General features: G+C 38.1%; 1 protein-coding gene and 1 long non-coding RNA gene across 2 annotated transcripts; both read left to right on the top strand.

The window, feature by feature from the left end:
- The first annotated feature begins 4,199 nt into the window (after positions 1-4,199).
- LOC134208223 (uncharacterized) lies at positions 4,200-4,729 on the top strand. The gene is made up of 2 exons (XR_009978559.1): positions 4,200-4,307; positions 4,469-4,729. It is a non-coding gene; the product is annotated as an uncharacterized LOC134208223 (long non-coding RNA).
- Positions 4,730-7,208: 2,479 nt separating this feature from the next.
- Positions 7,209-16,988, top strand: LOC134223308 (bifunctional purine biosynthesis protein ATIC). The gene is made up of 4 exons (XM_062702462.1): positions 7,209-7,423; positions 14,918-14,997; positions 15,062-16,430; positions 16,497-16,988. Exons 2-4 carry the CDS (start codon positions 14,979-14,981, stop codon positions 16,879-16,881), a joined length of 1,773 nt encoding a protein of 590 aa, XP_062558446.1. The 5' UTR covers positions 7,209-7,423; positions 14,918-14,978; the 3' UTR covers positions 16,882-16,988.
- The last annotated feature ends 1,647 nt before the right edge of the window (positions 16,989-18,635 follow it).

The raw sequence follows: 18,635 nt of genomic DNA, 5'->3' as shown, positions 1-18,635 counted from the left end.
GTAAAATAATCGAAAATTGTTGGTGACGTCCTCCTCTCTTCACTTGTCAGCTCACTTCCAGACACATTCATAGTCGGCTCTGGACTGTCAATATTCGATTGAATATTGGTCATTGAATATTTATGTACGTTCTACAAATTGATAAATTATCTGAAAACTGAACAAGTTATAAATGATTAAAGAAGTTTATCACATAGAACTGAATCCGATTTTCATCCGCGAGGCACTTTCAACGGTAAACATAAATATAAACAATGCTAATTATGTTTTTTTCTGAACATAGTAAACACATTCAGTGACAGCCGAATGAATGAGTTGGTGGCGTAGTCGTCTGACTATGTCATTCTATGTTTTGAATAATCATGCGATGTTTGTCAAAATTCGGACTGAAATTGCTTCATGAAGATGAATATTTTATGCTCTGGATACAACACGGAACCTTCAGGCGAAAACGCTTTGTCATGCATCTGTGGTGATAGCGATTAAGTTAAAAAAAAAACAAAATAAAGGAAAAATATATTAAGCTCTTTTAGTGGAATGTATTAAACCGTCTAAGACGAATTAAGTACTGTCCATTTAATTCCACTAGTTAATTTTCGTTATCTTTGCAGATACGTATTTCGACCACAACTGTGTGGTCGTCTTCAGTGTCTTGTACTTGACTCGACGTAAATAAATTAAAGTCGAACAAGTATTTAAATGTACAGAAAAAGCTAAAAAAGAAGTACAAGGCACTTATTATAAATCTTTGCATATCACAAATTCTTTAACATGTGATGTAAGCAAGCTTTGAAAGCTCAGTGCATATTGCTGGCAATTCGCCAACAAGTAGGCAATTATATTGCACTTAATGAACGTGAAGGCATTCATAGTAAAATATGGCAACAAGGTATGAATGGCACGAATGGAGTGTTAACCCATCACTACCGGACCATGTCTCATATGTCTATAGATATGAGTAAAATGGTAGAAACAGTTTGAATTTTTGGCCGATGTGTTTAGGCGCATCAACGGTGAAACCTGCACCTGGGCGGAGACTACCGTAGCGTAGTGCCCATTCCTGGACCCAGGACCTACAGGAGTAGGTCCGAGCAGCGGTGGACCTATAGGAATAGGTCCGTATTCCCGGTGGCAGTAGTAGGCAGCGGGTAAGCGGGTGGCACCGCCCCCTGCTGGTCGAAATGCCGCCGGAGGAAGCAGTTCCCGATGACAATCAAGTCAGAGAGCGGGTAGAACCGCTCTCTACTTTGATTGTCGTTCGGAGGTAGCGGCAGTCGCTCCGATTAGGAGCGGTGATTGGATCGGTCACGACAGCATCATACACGCATTATTTTGTATGTGTGAATCATCTGCTGTAACCGCAATCGGCGATGTATAGGTAGTCAAAGCGTTCTTCGCTTGCAGTGCACGCAGTGCACGGTTTGGTGCCTATCGAGAACCCTTTCAAACAGCGCATGCGCGATTCGGTGAAGAGAGCGCAATCGGAACAAAATCGAAAGAGAAGAGTAAAGCGCGCGCATTTCTGCTCCCTCAAAGCGTTCCATAACGAAAGTTCCGCGTTGAATAAGCACCGCGAAGCAAAAGCGCTTTTGATATTAATTTTTGATATTAAATGGGATGGCCAGTTTACATATCCACTAATCCTGGCGACAATGTACTGTCCGATAATACTAGCGCGACATAAGCTCAATTTAATCAGAAATTTTCATCTCTAATAAGCGTTTGCAGTAAAGCCTGTTTACAAATAGGGTAAATCACTACTTGGGCCTATGGACCCGGTTCCCGGCTCACTGCACAGAAAACTAATGATTTATACTGTTTGGAAGCAGTAGGGTTATGATTGATAATTTTTAAAAAGTCTCCCATTTATTTTTCACAATACTCAATATTTTTCTTCTTTTTTATATCACTTGTTTTACTCCTAATTGATCCAATTGTAGAAAATAAAAATGTAGATTTCAAAATCTCGCTCTCCGTTGCCACATCACTGAGCCGGAGTGATTCTTTCCACTTTTACAAAACGGTATCATCAAATAAACACCTACCTGAAAATCGTCCTAGTGCTCGTTACAATCATTGCTTCAAGCTTTTAATCATCACACCATAATGCCTAACACACGCACTTCAATCTAATCACTAGAACGTATCACTAGAACTTATATAAACATAATTAGAATACATTTAAAAATGTATTCTCAAACCGAACAAAAAATCACCTCGGCCCAAAAACTTCTAGCCGCACCGTGCTACCAAAAGGCCAGGAGAATGAAAATGATCCTTCATCGTTAATAGGAAAACTGTCTAATGGAACGTACACACGGTCAAGCAGTTTGACCAACATTGACTCCACCTCTCGTTTATTCCAACATCCATCAAGTTTTACCAACAGCGGCACGAACAATCAATTTATTCGACCAACAATATCACACACGAACGACCGAAGTGCCAACTTGAGCACCAACCATCAAAAAATATATGGGGGTTTGTGCAACTTCAATACAAATGTTCAAACATGTTCGGCGAACCTTGACTCCACCCCCGACAACTCAAACCAAAATCAAAACGTTTTAATTTTTTCCAAAGGAGCTGCCAATTGTCAAAATAAATGTCATTTAATGGTTGTTCGAACAACTTCACACACGTTCCAACAAAGCAGCAACCGAAGCGTTTTCTTGGGGATGGAGTCAATGTTCGTCAAACTGCTTGACTGGTGTGTACGTTGCATAATACGTTGACGCTATCATGTTATTTATGATTTTCTCGATTTCGAAAGGTGGAAAAAATATTGTAAAAATTTGGAAGAGTAAATATATCTTCTCAACCAAATAAAAATGATTATAAATGATACCATCTGGCATCTTGTTCTCGTGGAACGTGCATATTTTTGTTTACGTCGCATTTTCTACTGTCCCGAGAGAGAATGAGAGAAAAATGTTGAGAGATTGAGTAAAATTTTGCTTAGGCCGGGAACTGGTTTTATGATATGCCGGAAGGAAATCGCTATGACTGAAATGAGTGCTGCACCTCGTTAATTTAAATCAAATAAAAGCCATTTTGAACGATATTTAGCACGAACAGCTATTTTTTTAAGCAGAAGTGAACCCCAATGCAGTATTATACAGCCCACAAAATTCAGGAAAAGTTGCTTTCTGTCATAAATCTTCTTCTTCATTGGCATTACATCCCCCACTGGGACAGAGCCGCCTCGCAGCTTAGTGTTCAATTAGTACTTCCACAGTTATTAACTGCGAGGTTTCTAAGCCAAGTTACCATTTCTGCATTCGTATATCATGAGGCTAACACGATGATACTTTTATGCCCAAGGAAGTCGAGACAATTTCCAATTCGAAAATTGTCTAGACCGGCACCGGGAATCAAACCCAGCCACCCACAGCATGGTCTTGCTTTGTAGCCGCGCGTCTTACCGCACGGCTAAGGAGGGCCCTGTCATAAATATCAATTGAATAATTCAGTCGTACGCATGTTAGGCCGGGAATGGGGTAAGAAACCCTACGCTTATTATATTCGACATTGAAGTATCCGACAATATTAACATAATGTAGGCAGACATTTCATCTTCTGATGAAAATCAGAATTACCGAAAATAAAACGGGTCAACATTTTCAAAGAATTTTATTTCTGAAGGTTTTTTTCGAGAAATCCAATATATTTAGTTAAGGCGGGGGGTACGTCAAATGTCAATGGTCCACACAAATTTAAGAAAACTTTTATGAAGAAATGTCTATGCTGATGGACGAAAAATTGTTCGACATCTGTCCAGTCCAGAATATTGATCAAAGAAATAAATTGTAAATAGAATAATTATTAATTGAGAAGAGTTAAGGCTATGAACTTCATTGTTTATTGTATAGACTTTATTTTTCTGTTGTGACATGCTAATTACAAGTTATTATTACACACAAAAAACAAACATGGTTTCACAGAATATTTTGCACTTTCTTCTTGAAAAGTGCTCGATTTTCTTAAAATTAAAAATGAAATTAGTCTCGTTAAAAATTACTTTTTTATTTGAGAGTTTTTCTTTCTTCGGTTCCCGACGATAAATAAAAGTTCTTCCATTCAACCTGAAAATTATTAAACTGTCATACACAAAACGATATACTAGATGGGTAAGAAGAGGAAAGAAAACATCATGCTATTTATTTCATCTATCTATTCCTTTTCTTCTCAGTGCAAAACGACAATAAAAACAAAACAGCAACGATTTAAGTCAACTGCCACCGGCAGAAGTTTTTTTTTTCTAATTTGTGCAGTGGAGTTGTTGATCACATCTACGGAATCAAGAGGTGAGTCCCATTTTTACTTATTTTAAACGATGCAGTTCCGGATACCAGTATGTATACTAATTCTTATAGAAACATGGTATCCAATTCCGGTGCGTCAATATTTTGAATGGAGTTGGGCAATATGACGATTTTCATGCAAGATTTGCTATTATATCTTACAGATTCGGTTCATGACTGGAAAACTATGGCGTGTTTTAAAATCTACATAAGGGGCTGGGGCGAGGGCTGGGGTCGCTGGATAAGCCGCGCCGGTAGTCTTGGAAGCTGCAAGTCATAACACGACGATTAACACGAATGAGGACATCCTGTTGCATGAGCGCCTATAAACCTGCTCAGTTTAATGAATTTTAGGTTTAAAATAAATTCAATATAGAATAAAATTTAAAAAATGAATAAATTTAATTTATAAAGAAAAACATGAATGGAGGAATGAAAAAAAAACAAGCTTTTTTGGGGAAAAATAAAACTTCTTTTCAGATTAAAAATATTAAACTTTTTTTCTACAGTGTGACTATTTTGATTTGACAATGTTGTTTTGAATGTTTTGTACTTTTATTTTCAGAGTCGCATGCCACTTTTGGAATATGGGTGTAGAAAAGTTTTCGTACTTTTGTTTTGAAGAAACGGAACTCTCTACGAAAAAGAACCAACGCAACTTTTTATTTTAACCAACGTTTTTTTTAAGTTCATGAATGATTTTTCTTTCTGTGTAGTAACTTTGCATGATTGATATAGTCCAATTTCCTTTTCTCCATTTAAAACTTCGTCTTATTTTACGAAAAAACTCAATTTAGAATTGAAAGTGCCAGCTCAATAATTTCCGAATAGATGTATGATGTCTTATTTGTCACATTGAAAACGATTCTGGTGATAGTAATTTTTAATTTTACGAACTATCACTTTTAAGCTATCACTATCAAGTAGCTAAGAACCAGTTAGATGCAACAAAATAAGCAAAACTTATTGAAAAACGCGCTGGGAAATTTCATTTCAGTTTATCATTCCAGGTACCTTTTATGTGTTTTTCTCGAAATATTAAAATAGTGCACAAGTTGAAGAATTGACCACGCGACGCCTCTGCTTCGCACTAAAAGTCCATCATATATACTCAATCCAGTTGAAACCTGAAATTGGGTGCTAGCGAAGTTGGATTTTTCTCTCAATCCGTACGTTAAACCTAACTTCGGAAGTGGTGCGCTAAATAGCGCTTCGCGATATGAAAACAGCGCACCACTTCCGAAGTTAGGTTTAACGTACGGATTGTGAGAAAAATCCAACTTCGCTATCCCCCAATTCCGGTTTTCAACTGGATTGAGAATAACACCTTTTGAAATTTAGCCTCTGGAGTAAGTTATTGACAAACTACTAAGTGATCGAAAGCAGACTACTAAATGATCGATAACATCCTTGATTGCAACAAATGTCCAACAAAATAATTTCCAATTTCAGACAAAAATCGTAGCAATCTTCTATTGCAACGATTTAGCCTTTTACCCTTAGTAAAATTTACATAACTTTTGATTAGTTTCTGGTCAAAATTAAGTTTATTTTACTTAATATTAAGTAAATTTTTACTTAATTTTAAGAAAAATTCACATAATTTTGGGTTCTCACACTAAACCCCCGATTTGAGTGAAAAGTTCCTAATATTAGGTACTTTTTTCTAACCATGTAGATAATTTGAGTGTCGGCTTGAACATCAGTAGTTTTCCTCTAAGATTTAGACACTATCAAACATTTTTAGCTTTCGTTGGAAATCTTTTACGTGTATTCTACGTATATTACGAGTACAAAGCCAACTGACTATAGCAATCACTTATATTTACATTCCGCCCGTACAGATGTACTAGATGCTACTAGGTATATGTATTGATGCTCTTATCAATACGTGATCCGATGAATACGTGAACATGCTGAGTGCATCAAAACGTGAGACCGGTATATTTGAGGCTGTGTGTTAGTAACCGGCTAACCAATCCTTGCATTGTGCCAATGATTTAGACATTTTATAAGGCAAAGGAGAATTGTTCAAAATGCGCCCTTTAAGCATTTTTGTGTTTATCCTGTTAATAACTCAGATTAGCAAGGTTTATTCTGAACGTGCTTGTAATTTAATGGTTGCTACATCATGAACTTGCAAATGACTCGAGTCTTAACTGAGGTATTTCGAAAATGGTTTAATAAAATAAACAATTTCGTCAATTTGTAGTGAAACTTTTCGTTTCGTCACTGAAACCATTGACACTTGTCTTCAGCGACTGCTTCCGCGATAGAGCATTTGCACATTTCATTCACTTATACATCTATATTGCTGTCAAAATGTGCATTTGACAACTAAATTTTCAGCTAAAAGCTCTATTTTTTGACACCGGTGCACCCACACAACCAATCGACATCAGTTGTCAAAAAATCAGGAGTACCAACTTGACCACTATCTCCTTTTCGCCGAGTCTGGCGCTGAGTGCTTGGCGCGGAAACCCAAAGGTGGGAATAAAATTTTGGGGCTTATGCGCAATATTTAAATTTATACCACACCGAAGTGTTTGCTCAACTTCAATGCATCATTGATGTTGAAATATTATTTCCAGCCTTCTCTTGTAATCGTTTTTCGAATACATTTTCTTTCATTGTTGCACTTTAAACCATCCTCCCTTCAACCAAGAATGATGTATTCGAAGCTATACAGTGAACGTCTATAGCTTCATATGATGTCTTATAAGATAGGCTAATAAGCGGTGATATGATTGAGTGTGAGCGAACCGCATGTGTAATGCGAGATAGGCTCCATCCTGTTTGTTGTTGAGAGTTAAATATTGCATATATGTAATTTACCCATCAATGAGCTGCCCGGTTTTATTATCCCGAACCCTCTTGACGAATAGCTGCAAAAGAATAATGTATTGGTAGGTCACCACATCGGTTGAAAGCTACCTATACCACACTTCATAATATAAGACTACGGTGGAACCTGAGAGGTGGAACCGGTTCCAATGAAGTTGTTTAGTTCGGTAGTGCAATCCGCGCGAATAAGTGGTGATTGAGGTTGAAACAGTCAAATTACACGTGTTTTGTCCAGTTTGGTATTGTTTGTGTTACTAATCCATTTCACTCTCAGAGTAAGTACCTATAGTTCTAGTAAAATATGGGTTTGGATTTTTGAGTTGATTGGGATTAAGGCTACCTTACACCTCGGGAAAATTTTCCGCCGGATTTTGGTCCCCGTGCATTTTTAATGGAGCCGGGATTTTGATTTTCCGTGCCCAAAATTCCCGAGATGTTTGGCCACCTTTAGAATGCAGCTTTATGCTTCTATCTTTATTACTGGGGTAGTCACGATTAATATATCCACAACACCGGTATATGTAACGCCTGTACCTAGATAAATTTACAAGGATAATTATAAAGGGAAATAGCGACAGTATCGTGACAGTATGTATGACTGTTTTAGAATTTATTACATTTCTAGACATGCTTTCTTGAGCGAATGCTTGATTTAAAACTGACTATAAAAAATTCAAACCATTCATCGGAGTTTAAATCTATGTTAACACTACGAATATCGTGATAAAATTACTAATGGGGACTACAGTCACTACAGGACTATCAGAAAGTCATGGGAACTAAATTTTCTCATCTAGTACAACCATATGTTTCAAGGGATGCACACTTTTTCACTTTAAGATCACTCCTGACGGAATCCAAGTTTCAAAGTGCTCGCGTTTTCGGGGGCACACCACTCGATACGGAAGCAAGGCACAATTGTCATTTTTGTTGATTTGGTTTTGCTGCGTCGCAGCATGCGTGAAAAAATAAAAATAACAGTTGTGCGTTGCTTCCTTGTCGAGTGGTGTGCCCCCGAAAACGCGAGCACTTTGAAACTTGGATTCCGTCTGAAGTGACCTTAAGGATGTTTTTTGCCTTTCTCGTATACTAAGTATACGTAAAGGCTATAACATCACTCCAAAACCAAACTTTTGATAGAAGGCTCGGAGACCCATAGTGTTATATACCAATCGACTCAGCTCGACGAATTGAGGTGATGTCTGTTTGTGTGTATGTATGTATGTGTGTGTGTATGTGTGTATGTGTACAAATTTTGTAGACACACTTTTTGGAACATAGCATTACCCGATTTACTCGCAACAAGTTGCATTCGACGGGGAATGCGGTCCCATTGTTTGCTATTGAAAATTGGCCTGATCGGACATTGCATTTCGGAATTATTGAAAAATCATTGTTTTTTCCCAAGGGTCCCCCTTGGAAAAAAAAATTTCAAAATCGAAAAAAAAGAATGGTGGGAATGCATAGTAATTAATGCAAAAACATGCAAAATGATAGAAAATATGCGATCTATTCCCCTAAAGTGCTTTTTGACCTTTCCTATGTGATTTTTTCAGTACATTTTACGATGCACGAGAAAGGCATCATCGCCGCTAGGTGGATTAATCTGGGTTTTTTTCAAATACATTGAATTTCGATTTACATTACATACTTCAGAGTGAGCATCATTTACAGATTAAAAAAAGTCATTTAACACTCGTTTAGCATTGACAATACTATGTGTGAACAATATGTTTCTTCTGAACATCCCTAGCAATTCCCAAGTGGCATCAATACTGATGAAAGACGATATGCAGATTTTGGCGAAGAAATCTATGAAAACCCATGCCAATGGAATCCTGTCATGTACATGCTAGTCCCTATTCAGTAGCCCTCTTCATGTTTTCAAAAAGTATCAAAAATTCAATCGGTCAGCCCAGCATCACAATTCTTATGCTAAAATAAGTCTCCTGTCAAATTTTCAGCTGATTCGGATAAAATTTCAAGGTGGCTTAAGTCGATTTAGTGTTTTTGGGCTATTTTCAATTTTGGAAAAAATCTAACAAGAGATATAAACGTCGAAAACTATCGCAACAACCTATATACGGAAGCTTTTGGTGTGTTCTACAAATCGTGTGAACATTGCGATTCGTTCCGTTCACGTTTTGTCCATGTTAAAGTGATTTTCAAGCTTTTAAGTGCATAAAAATACTGTTTCCCCCAAAAGTCGTTGTTCTACAAAATTCTTGAGTTTATGACAAATGATTGTTAATTTACTATATTATAGGTCCTCTTTTTTCCCTGGAAATTTGAGTAATATAATTGCCCATGTGCGATTTACCGTTAAATTCTTAAAAATCAAAAGCTGAACATTTGTAATAAATTTGCACGCTGAGATTTCTTCAAACAAGTTGTTCAAACAAAGAAGCTTCGATTTCACTTGTTACTACAATGTACTCAATGTTAAAAGCATGCAGACATATGATGAATTTAACAAAATTTGGAAGTCGTTTGTTGTAAGCATCAAATGTCTTATGATTTAATTTATGTTTTGTTCGAACAACTTGCTTGAAGAAATCCTAACGTGCAAATTTATTACAAATGTTCAGCTTCTGATTTTTAAGAATTAAACGGTAAATCGCACATAGGCAATTATATTACTCAAATTTCCAGAGAATAAAGAGGAATAATAATATAATAAATTAACAATCATTTGTCAGAAACTCAAGAATTTTGTAGAACAACGACTTTTGGAGGAAACAGTATTTTTATGCACTTAAAAGCTTGAAAATCACTTTAACATGGACAAAACGTGAACGGAACGAATCGCAATGTTCACAAGACTTGTAGAGCACACCAAAAGCTTCCGTATAGAGGTTGTTGCGATAGCTTTCGACGTTTATATCTTTTGTTAGATTTTTTCCAAAATTGAAAATAGCCCAAAAACACTAAATGGACTTGAGCCACCTCGAAATTTTATCCGAATTAGCTGAAAATTTGACATGAGACTTATTTTAGCATAAGAATTGTGATTCTTGGCTGACCGGTTGAATTTTTGATAATTTTTGAAAACATGAAGAGGTCTACTATTCAGTTATACCCAAACGAAATTATCTAGGTTCTACAAACTGTTGTAGAGTCAATGAATCAATGCATGGACATGACTAATTGAATCATTTGTTTGAGAAACTGCATAAGTCCATTTTACACAATTTCGAGAAAACAACAAAAAACTGTTTTTGGACAAATTGGCACCGAACCTTTCGATTTCTTCGATACAGATCAATAGTTTTTGGCAAAACTCAACACCCTGAGGCACTTCCAGTGCAAAAACTATAAACAGTACTCCATAATTGCTCTTCAAAGTGCGTGGACTTATGTAGTTTCTCAAACAAACGAAAAAAAATTCATACATTCCTGAACAAAAAATTTTTTTACGTATTTTTTGCCAGAATACGTATTTTTGGAAGAGGATTCAGAATATATAAAAATCTCATTTTGGCCAAAAATGTTACATATGCAGTTTCTCAAACAAACGGTTCAATTGCAGTCGTTCTTGTAGTTCTTGTTCTTGTAGTTGATCTGATAAAGCAAGGAATATGAACTTCGGAAAAGTGTGGAGAACCCAGAACATCTGGTTTGGGTATAACTGAGTTGCAAAATATACGCGGAAATCTTGTGGGTTGTATTGGTCGCTGTCAGCTCTGTTTTCAGGCCTAGTTGACCTGGTAGACAAATTGATTCAAACTCTACAGTTTGGAGTACCTCACTACAAAAATTCCACACATTTTTATTGGCAAAAATCCATTAATTTAATTCATGATTATGATTAGTGTACACATAACCACTCTCCACGCGAAGTACAAATATAATCTATAATCAAATAAAATGTATGTGTGGTCTCTAATATGCAGTTATTGAATTTATGTGTGGGTACAAATTGCATATATTTGGGTCGCCAAATTGCAAAAATTTATGTGTGCGACAAATATATTCAATATAAAGATTTTTTTCGGTGTACACACTTAACTCATTTCACAGTATTCGGTAAATTTTACCGAAATCTCAACAGCTGATCTGGTCGGTAATTATTTTACAGATTTTTTGTATTTTTTCCATTGTTCATCTGTCAAAATCACCGAAAATCAGTAAAATTATTTACCGAACAGTTCTGCTGTTGAGATTTCGGTTAAATTTTACCGAATTCGGTGATTTATTTTAAGTGTGTAGAATATCTGGTTTGGGATTAATTGCAATGTAAAGTATATGCGGAAGTCCAAGAGTGCTGTATGGACATGACTGGATGCTGTCAGATTCGAATCGAGTCAAGTTGACCTGGTAAACCATTAGATCCAAACTCCAGAACAGTTTGGAAAACCAAGAACATCTGATTTGGGTTCGAACAAAATTTCTTGCAAAACATGTGCAAATAAACAAACCGAACCTCAACGCCATCGACGTCGACATTGCAACTCACAATCTCATTTTGACAACACGATGGCGCGGGTATGCTCTTGCATGCATAACGACACTAGCGCACAGTGGCATTTTTTGATGACGCTAGCGCTGATTATGCACGAGATAACGTCGACATTCCAAAGTTATTTCAAAACGAACAGTAAAAAGTTATCACAACATAGCGAGTGCAGCTTCAACGTCTGTTCTCTGTAGTGTAACTGAGTTACAAAAGATACGCGGGGACTCTAGGGAGTTGTATGTATATGACTGGTCTGCCCTTCTACGCATAGTTGTCCCATGTTGGTTTTTGTGGACTTTGACTTTTCACCATAAAGCAGTCTATTTTGATATATACTTTTAGAAAACTCTAACAGATTTCGAACTTTGTTCGGAAAATCATTGAAAACAACATCAAGTCTATTTGTCCCATTGCATAATTTCTACGTCTCGCGGTGATTAAATTCATCATTATGGCGGATTATTTTATTTTATGGAGCAACACACATCAAAATAGAATTTTCTGTTAAGATCTTGCATGCTTAGCCTGTTGCACTGTTTTAAGGTCACTCCTGACGGAATCCAAGATTAAAAGTGCTCGCGTTTTCGGGGGCACACCACTCGATTCAGAGGCGGCGCACAACTGTCATTTTTGTTGATTTAGCTTTGTTGCGTCGCAGCATGCGTAAAATAATAAAAATGACAGTTTTGCGTTGCTTCCGTAGCGAGTGGTGTGCCCCCGAAAACGCGAGCACTTTTAATCGTCAGGAGTGACCTTAATGGGGACAATTTGTATAATACTTATTCTAAGCGACATAATCACTTCAACCACGTGGCAGGTTCACTTCCATAGATGAAGCATGTGGAGACGTAAGTCAATCGCAGTAGTCATTCACGAAATCAAGCATCGAACGGGGCTGATATGCGTAGAAACCATAAAACAAGTGCTCTATTTCTCGGTATAACAGTCCCGCCAAACTATTTTCATGATCGTTGTCGCAAATTCTATTTGTGAGTGAAAAATAAGAATGATTTCAATGAAATGAAGTCTTCTGAATGGTTCTGTGATGTAATAATCTTATATTGCATTATGGTTATACGCCAGCAATGAAAATTAGTGTTCAATTTCAAATGCCATTCTCTCATTTGTCGATTTTTGAATTTGCATTGAACAAGCATGCGTACAGCGGCAGTGGTTGCTTGTGTTCAGACGTAGTTGACCCGGTAAACCAATTGGTCCAAACATCTAGTTTGGGTATAGGGTAACGGTACCAATAGTGGAGGTATTAGTAGATCCACAAAAGAAAATATTTTTTTAGAAATGGAAAACTATGGGAAATTTATTGCTTTAATACCTTAGTCAATAGATAAACTAATAAATTTGCTAACAAAAATGAGATAGATGTCATTTAACATCAACAATTACCAAATATTGCTTGCACCACTATGGGTACACTGTTCCTTTAGTGGCGGTAAAAATTAATTTTGGTTTCTATAGTGGTGCTATCCATTGGTTTCTTATGAGACTCGCCACTATTGGTACAGTTGCACCACTATTGGTGCAAGGGAGTCAATTTTGTTAAGGAAAATCATTGTTTTCAATAGTTTTTCAAGCGAAATCTTAAGATAAGTTGCATTTAATATGATATTAAAAGCACGACGCATCAACTGAAACCATCGTATAGTGTATAATTATGATAAATCTCATTAAAACCCCACTACCTCCACTATTGGTGCTACCTCCACTAAGGGTACGGTTACCCTAACTGAGTTGCAAAATATAGGTGGGGACTTTAGGGGGTTGTATAGGCATGACTAGCTACTGTCAGATTTGTTTTAATCTCAGTTGACCTGGTAGACCAATTGATCCAAACTCCTGAACAATTTGGAGAACCTAGAACATCTGATTTGGATTTAACTGCAATGTAAAGTATACGCGGAGGCACAAGGGAGCTGTTTGGACATGACTGATTGCTGTCAGATTTGAACCGAGCTCAGTTGACCTGGTAGGACATTGGCGTAACTAACTTCGATGCCTAGAGGGGTCTACAGCTCCTCACTCTTTTTTTCTCTATTTTGAGCTTTTTTTTTTTAAAATTCTCGACCATCTTACCACACTTATTTTGATGAATAAATCAGTTTGAAATTCAAGCCAAGTAGATATATTGCGTTTTTGTTCACTAGACTCATGTGCTATAAAGGCATAACGGCACCGAATTTCTTTATTTTTTCCGCTGGTTGTTTACATAACTGCTTATGTTTGTCACTTGCACGGAGAAACACGTTTACTCATTAATGGGTACTTTTTCTTTGCTATCTCTTTCCCTCTGCTGAAAAATTTACCCATTTTGAGAGAATAAGTGGATCTACTCATTTAAATGAGTAAATCCACTTATTCTCCCAAAATGGGTAAATTTTTCAGCAGAGAGAAAGAGATAGCAGACAAAAAGTACCCATTAATGAGTAAACGATTTTTACCGGGTGGATGAAACCCGCTTCTGTAGTTGAGCTCGCTTTACTTATACTTTACAGCAGACAATCGCCAATTAGGGTTTCTGACGGGCGCTTTTAATTGGGTCAAAATCCGATATTCGCTAGTTGGTTTGAGACCGTGCTCCAAAAGGCGAACGATAGTTATACCACAGCTAAGGGCTAAAGGCGTAGGTGGAGTCTGCCGTTTTCTTATACTCCATATAGAAAAATAAATAAAAAATAAAATTTATATTAGTAACGTAAAGAGGGGAAATTTTTCTGATACAATTACTATTCGCTACTAATATAATTATTTGAGAGAAACTTGTTGTAGCAACTTTGTTATTTCAAAATTTGGAGATACATATATTGTTTTTCATGTTCAGTTTCAAATAGGACTAATGCTTTAGGATTTGTTCACTATTACCTGCCAAGTTTTTAATTGCCGAATACTCGAAACCCACCAGAGGATAATTCTTGTAATGCAAACATGTGATCATCTTATAAACAAGATTCTATTTGAAATAGTAAACATTTAGATCTACATTACGCACATCATAATTTGTTGTTCCGTTATCAATCGAAAGTGCAATATACGACCATCGAATAAACATCAACAGACATTTATAGTCAGTCAGTAATGTTCCTTCCCATTTCTTCTGCTTTCATCGTTGATAACCCCCACTATCAGTTAAAGTTGTTAGCAATAGCTGCTACTCACAACTGTAGATCTGTTGCCCACCACTCCCCAGCATCGTAACAATTTTGTTTTGACTTGTAAAGGTTTCTCGTTCCATAAATATTTTCCTGTGCTCGGAAGAAATTCTCATCACCAAGCGATAATATTGCTCGTTTCGTTACAGTTTATTTCCACCCAAGCTCAGGAGTGGATCGTTGAGTTGTGCTCTCTTCTATACCAGAATCATGGCGAGTGGTAAAATCGGTATGATCAAATTTAACTTTGTATAATCCCTTTAAAAAAATCCTCATTAAACATTGTATTCCAGCAATTCTCAGTGTATCAGACAAATCCGGTCTGTTGGACTTGGCCAAAGGCCTAAACCAACTAGGTCTGAAGTTGGTGGCCAGCGGGGGTACTGCCAAGACCGTTCGCGACCAGGGACTTCCGGTTCGCGATGTCTCGGATGTGACGGGTGCTCCCGAGATGCTGGGAGGTCGCGTGAAGACTTTGCACCCGGCGGTGCATGGCGGAATCCTGGCCCGACAGACCCCATCCGATTTGAGCGACATGAAGCGACAAAATTTCGAATTTGTGCAGGTGGTGGTGTGCAATTTGTACCCCTTCGGTTTGACCATCTCGAAGCCCGATGTGACGGTCGATGACGCCGTTGAGAACATTGACATCGGCGGAGTAACGTTGCTGCGGGCTGCGGCTAAAAACCACAAACGAGTAACGGTATTGTGCGATCCATCTGATTATGGAAAAGTACTCGATGAATTAAAGCAGTTCGGGGACACTACCGATGCAACCAGACAACTTCTCGCCCTGAAGGCGTTCACCCATACAGCCGAGTACGACAACCTGATCTCCGATTACTTCCGAAAGCAATATTCGGCAGGAGTATCGCAGCTAAACCTTCGGTACGGCATGAACCCTCACCAGAAACCTGCCCAAATCTTCACCACGCTGGAGAAACTCCCACTGAAGGTTGTCAATGCTTCGCCCGGATTTATCAACCTTTGCGATGCGTTAAATGGCTGGCAATTGGTTCGTGAGCTCAAGAGAGCATTGGGGCTTCCAGCTGCCACAAGTTTCAAGCACGTGTCACCAGCTGGAGCTGCTGTAGGCGTTCCACTGACACTGGATCAAGCAAAGCTGTGCATGGTTGATGATCTGTTCGATAGCCTCACACCGCTGGCAACGGCTTATGCACGCGCTCGTGGTGCCGATCGTATGTCTTCTTTCGGTGACTTTGTTGCTCTCTCAGACACGTGCGATCTGGTTACAGCTAAAATTATCTCTCGAGAGGTATCCGATGGCATCATCGCCCCTGGATATACCGAAGAGGCTTTGGAACTGTTGAAGAAGAAGAAAAATGGAGGATACTGTGTTCTCCAGATTGACCCTACCTATGAGCCAAGTCCAGTGGAGAAGAAGACCTTGTTTGGGCTGCAGATGGAACAGCGACGTAACGACGCCGATATCAACAAGGCATTGTTCACTAATGTCGTAACCAAGAACAAAACACTCCCGGAAGGTGCTCTCAGAGATCTAATCGTTGCCACCATCGCCCTGAAGTACACTCAAAGCAACTCTGTGTGCTACGCGAAGGATGGCCAGGTTGTGGGCATTGGCGCTGGACAGCAGTCGCGTATCCATTGTACTCGACTTGCCGGTGAGAAGGCCGATAACTGGTAAGTTTCCCGAGTATTTTTTTTTGCAAGTATCGACTTTAGCATATTTCAACTTTTAATCGACAGGTGGCTCCGGCAGCATCCCCGTGTGACGTCCATGCAGTTCAAGAAGGGCGTGAAACGGGCGGAGATCTCGAATGCCATTGACAACTACGTCAACGGAACTGTCGGCAAGGACATGCCGTTGGGACAGTTCGAGTCCATGTACGAGAAGGTGCCCGAATTCCTAACTGAAACCGATAAGCAAAGTTGGGCCAAACAGTTGACGGGAGTATCTCTCGGCTCGGATGCGTTCTTCCCATTCCGGGACAATGTAGACAGGGCCCGGTTAAGCGGTGTCTCGTACATCGCTAGCCCGAGTGGTTCGACGAACGACGCTGGAGTGATCGAAGCATGTAATGATCATGGAATTGTGATGGTGCACACCAATTTGAGATTGTTCCACCACTAGGAGTTACTAGTTAGGTTAATAAAAATGTTTCTGATAGCAGTTCCTTGGTATTGAAGTTCAATAACATATTTTTGGTAATAAATCTCAGTTTATTATATTTTGAATTTAAAAAATGTGTATATTTATTAGGCCGTTATAAATATCCCATTAAGCACATGTTCAGTGTTGTTGTAGATATCTCGAACTCGAAATGTTTTTTCGCGCTTTGAGGCCGAATCTAAAAGAACATCCAACGTGTTCGTACCTTCAACTGATTGGAAGCGTCTTGTCTTTCGGTTCCCCAAAACTATAACATTATTGTATAAGAATCATGAAAAATTAGGCTCCGAAACGCTTCATGGTAAGTACCTTCACATAAACATTCCACATAAACGATAGAAGAAAAAAAAACTATTCTCACGAAAATTCACGAAGATTTCTGATTGATTGGTAGGAAAAAACTACGAGATATAATTTATACAATATGTTTGGAGTTATTAAAATCCGAGTTTAAAACACATCTTTCCGTTAGATACATGTAACTTTTAGCATGGCTTCGTAATAATCGAAAGAGAAAGTAAACGAAGAGAGTCTTTCTTTTGGACTTACGACGTTTTCAAAAATCACTGGGGCATCGATCACGCCATTTCTGGATTAGGGATTATCACTTAATTAATTATTATGGAGTTTTTGAACGACAGTTTTTTTACTTTTGCCAATAAATTATATTGTACTATGAATTTGAAACTGGACCCGGTGGTTTGAAATCGCCGGTCCATCTAATCGACGTTCGAACTGCCGGTCGATAAAAGAATGAGAGAGCTTTCACAGCTGGTTTTGAAATTGCCATTTTTTGTTCACGCTCGCATTGGAGTAACGCACGCGGAAGATTCCCGCATGTTCATTGCTGTTATTTTGATTTTATTTGACAACCTACCCAAGATTTTTTTATGTACAGGTTATCCGACTTGTCCATATCCACAACTCAGCCATCTTGGATTTTTGTATGTAATTTATGCTCGTTTGTTTACGTTTTGCACTGAAAATGTATGTTTCCCCCCCGCGCTGGTTATTCCCAGAGTCTATTATATAGAGTTGCGCAAAGAGGATCTTCTTACTCTTATTCTGAATGATGCTCTTGTTATTATGTTGAAAACTTTCATTTTTGTTCAACCCTTCAAGTGACTTCACGGGAGTGATCACTTCTAAACCTTTTTAATTCGATAACCAAAGTCACCTACAGCGTGCAAACACGTGAGTTTCTTGTTGCAACTTTATTGGGGGGTGTATTGAAGTTTTTTGAAGCTGTTTCTAGAACAAATCGAATACATTTCAATTCATGAGTTTTAATTCGCCATAATAATCATCAGGCGATAACAATACTTCCGCCTTACCAACAAGCATTTGTTTACTTTGCTCGATAGGTAGACGGTTTGACAGTTCAATAGGTAGATTTGGCTTCACTCTTTGCGTAACTCTATATATAATAGACTCTGGTTATTCCCATCTACTGACGAAGTCGGATAACCTGTACATAAAAAAAATCTTGAACCTACCCACGTGGTTTTGCTTCCGACGCTGATGTTGGCTAAGCACCGTGACGTGCCGTGCTTTTAGAAGTGTAGGAAATTGTCAGTCAATAAGAAACATTTATGAATGCATCAAATTTACGAGAAAAGTATTCCAATGCCTTTTAAACATATTTCTCAGATGCACTTAACGAAGTATTACAAATTTACAATCGTATACAGCTTCATTTCAACCAATAATTAGAA

Source organism: Armigeres subalbatus, chromosome 1, assembly GCF_024139115.2.
Source record: "Armigeres subalbatus isolate Guangzhou_Male chromosome 1, GZ_Asu_2, whole genome shotgun sequence".
NCBI classification, from domain to species: Eukaryota; Metazoa; Arthropoda; class Insecta; order Diptera; family Culicidae; genus Armigeres; species Armigeres subalbatus.
The sequence above is the reverse complement of the archived record's forward strand: the minus strand, read 5'-3'. Positions and strand labels throughout refer to the sequence as shown.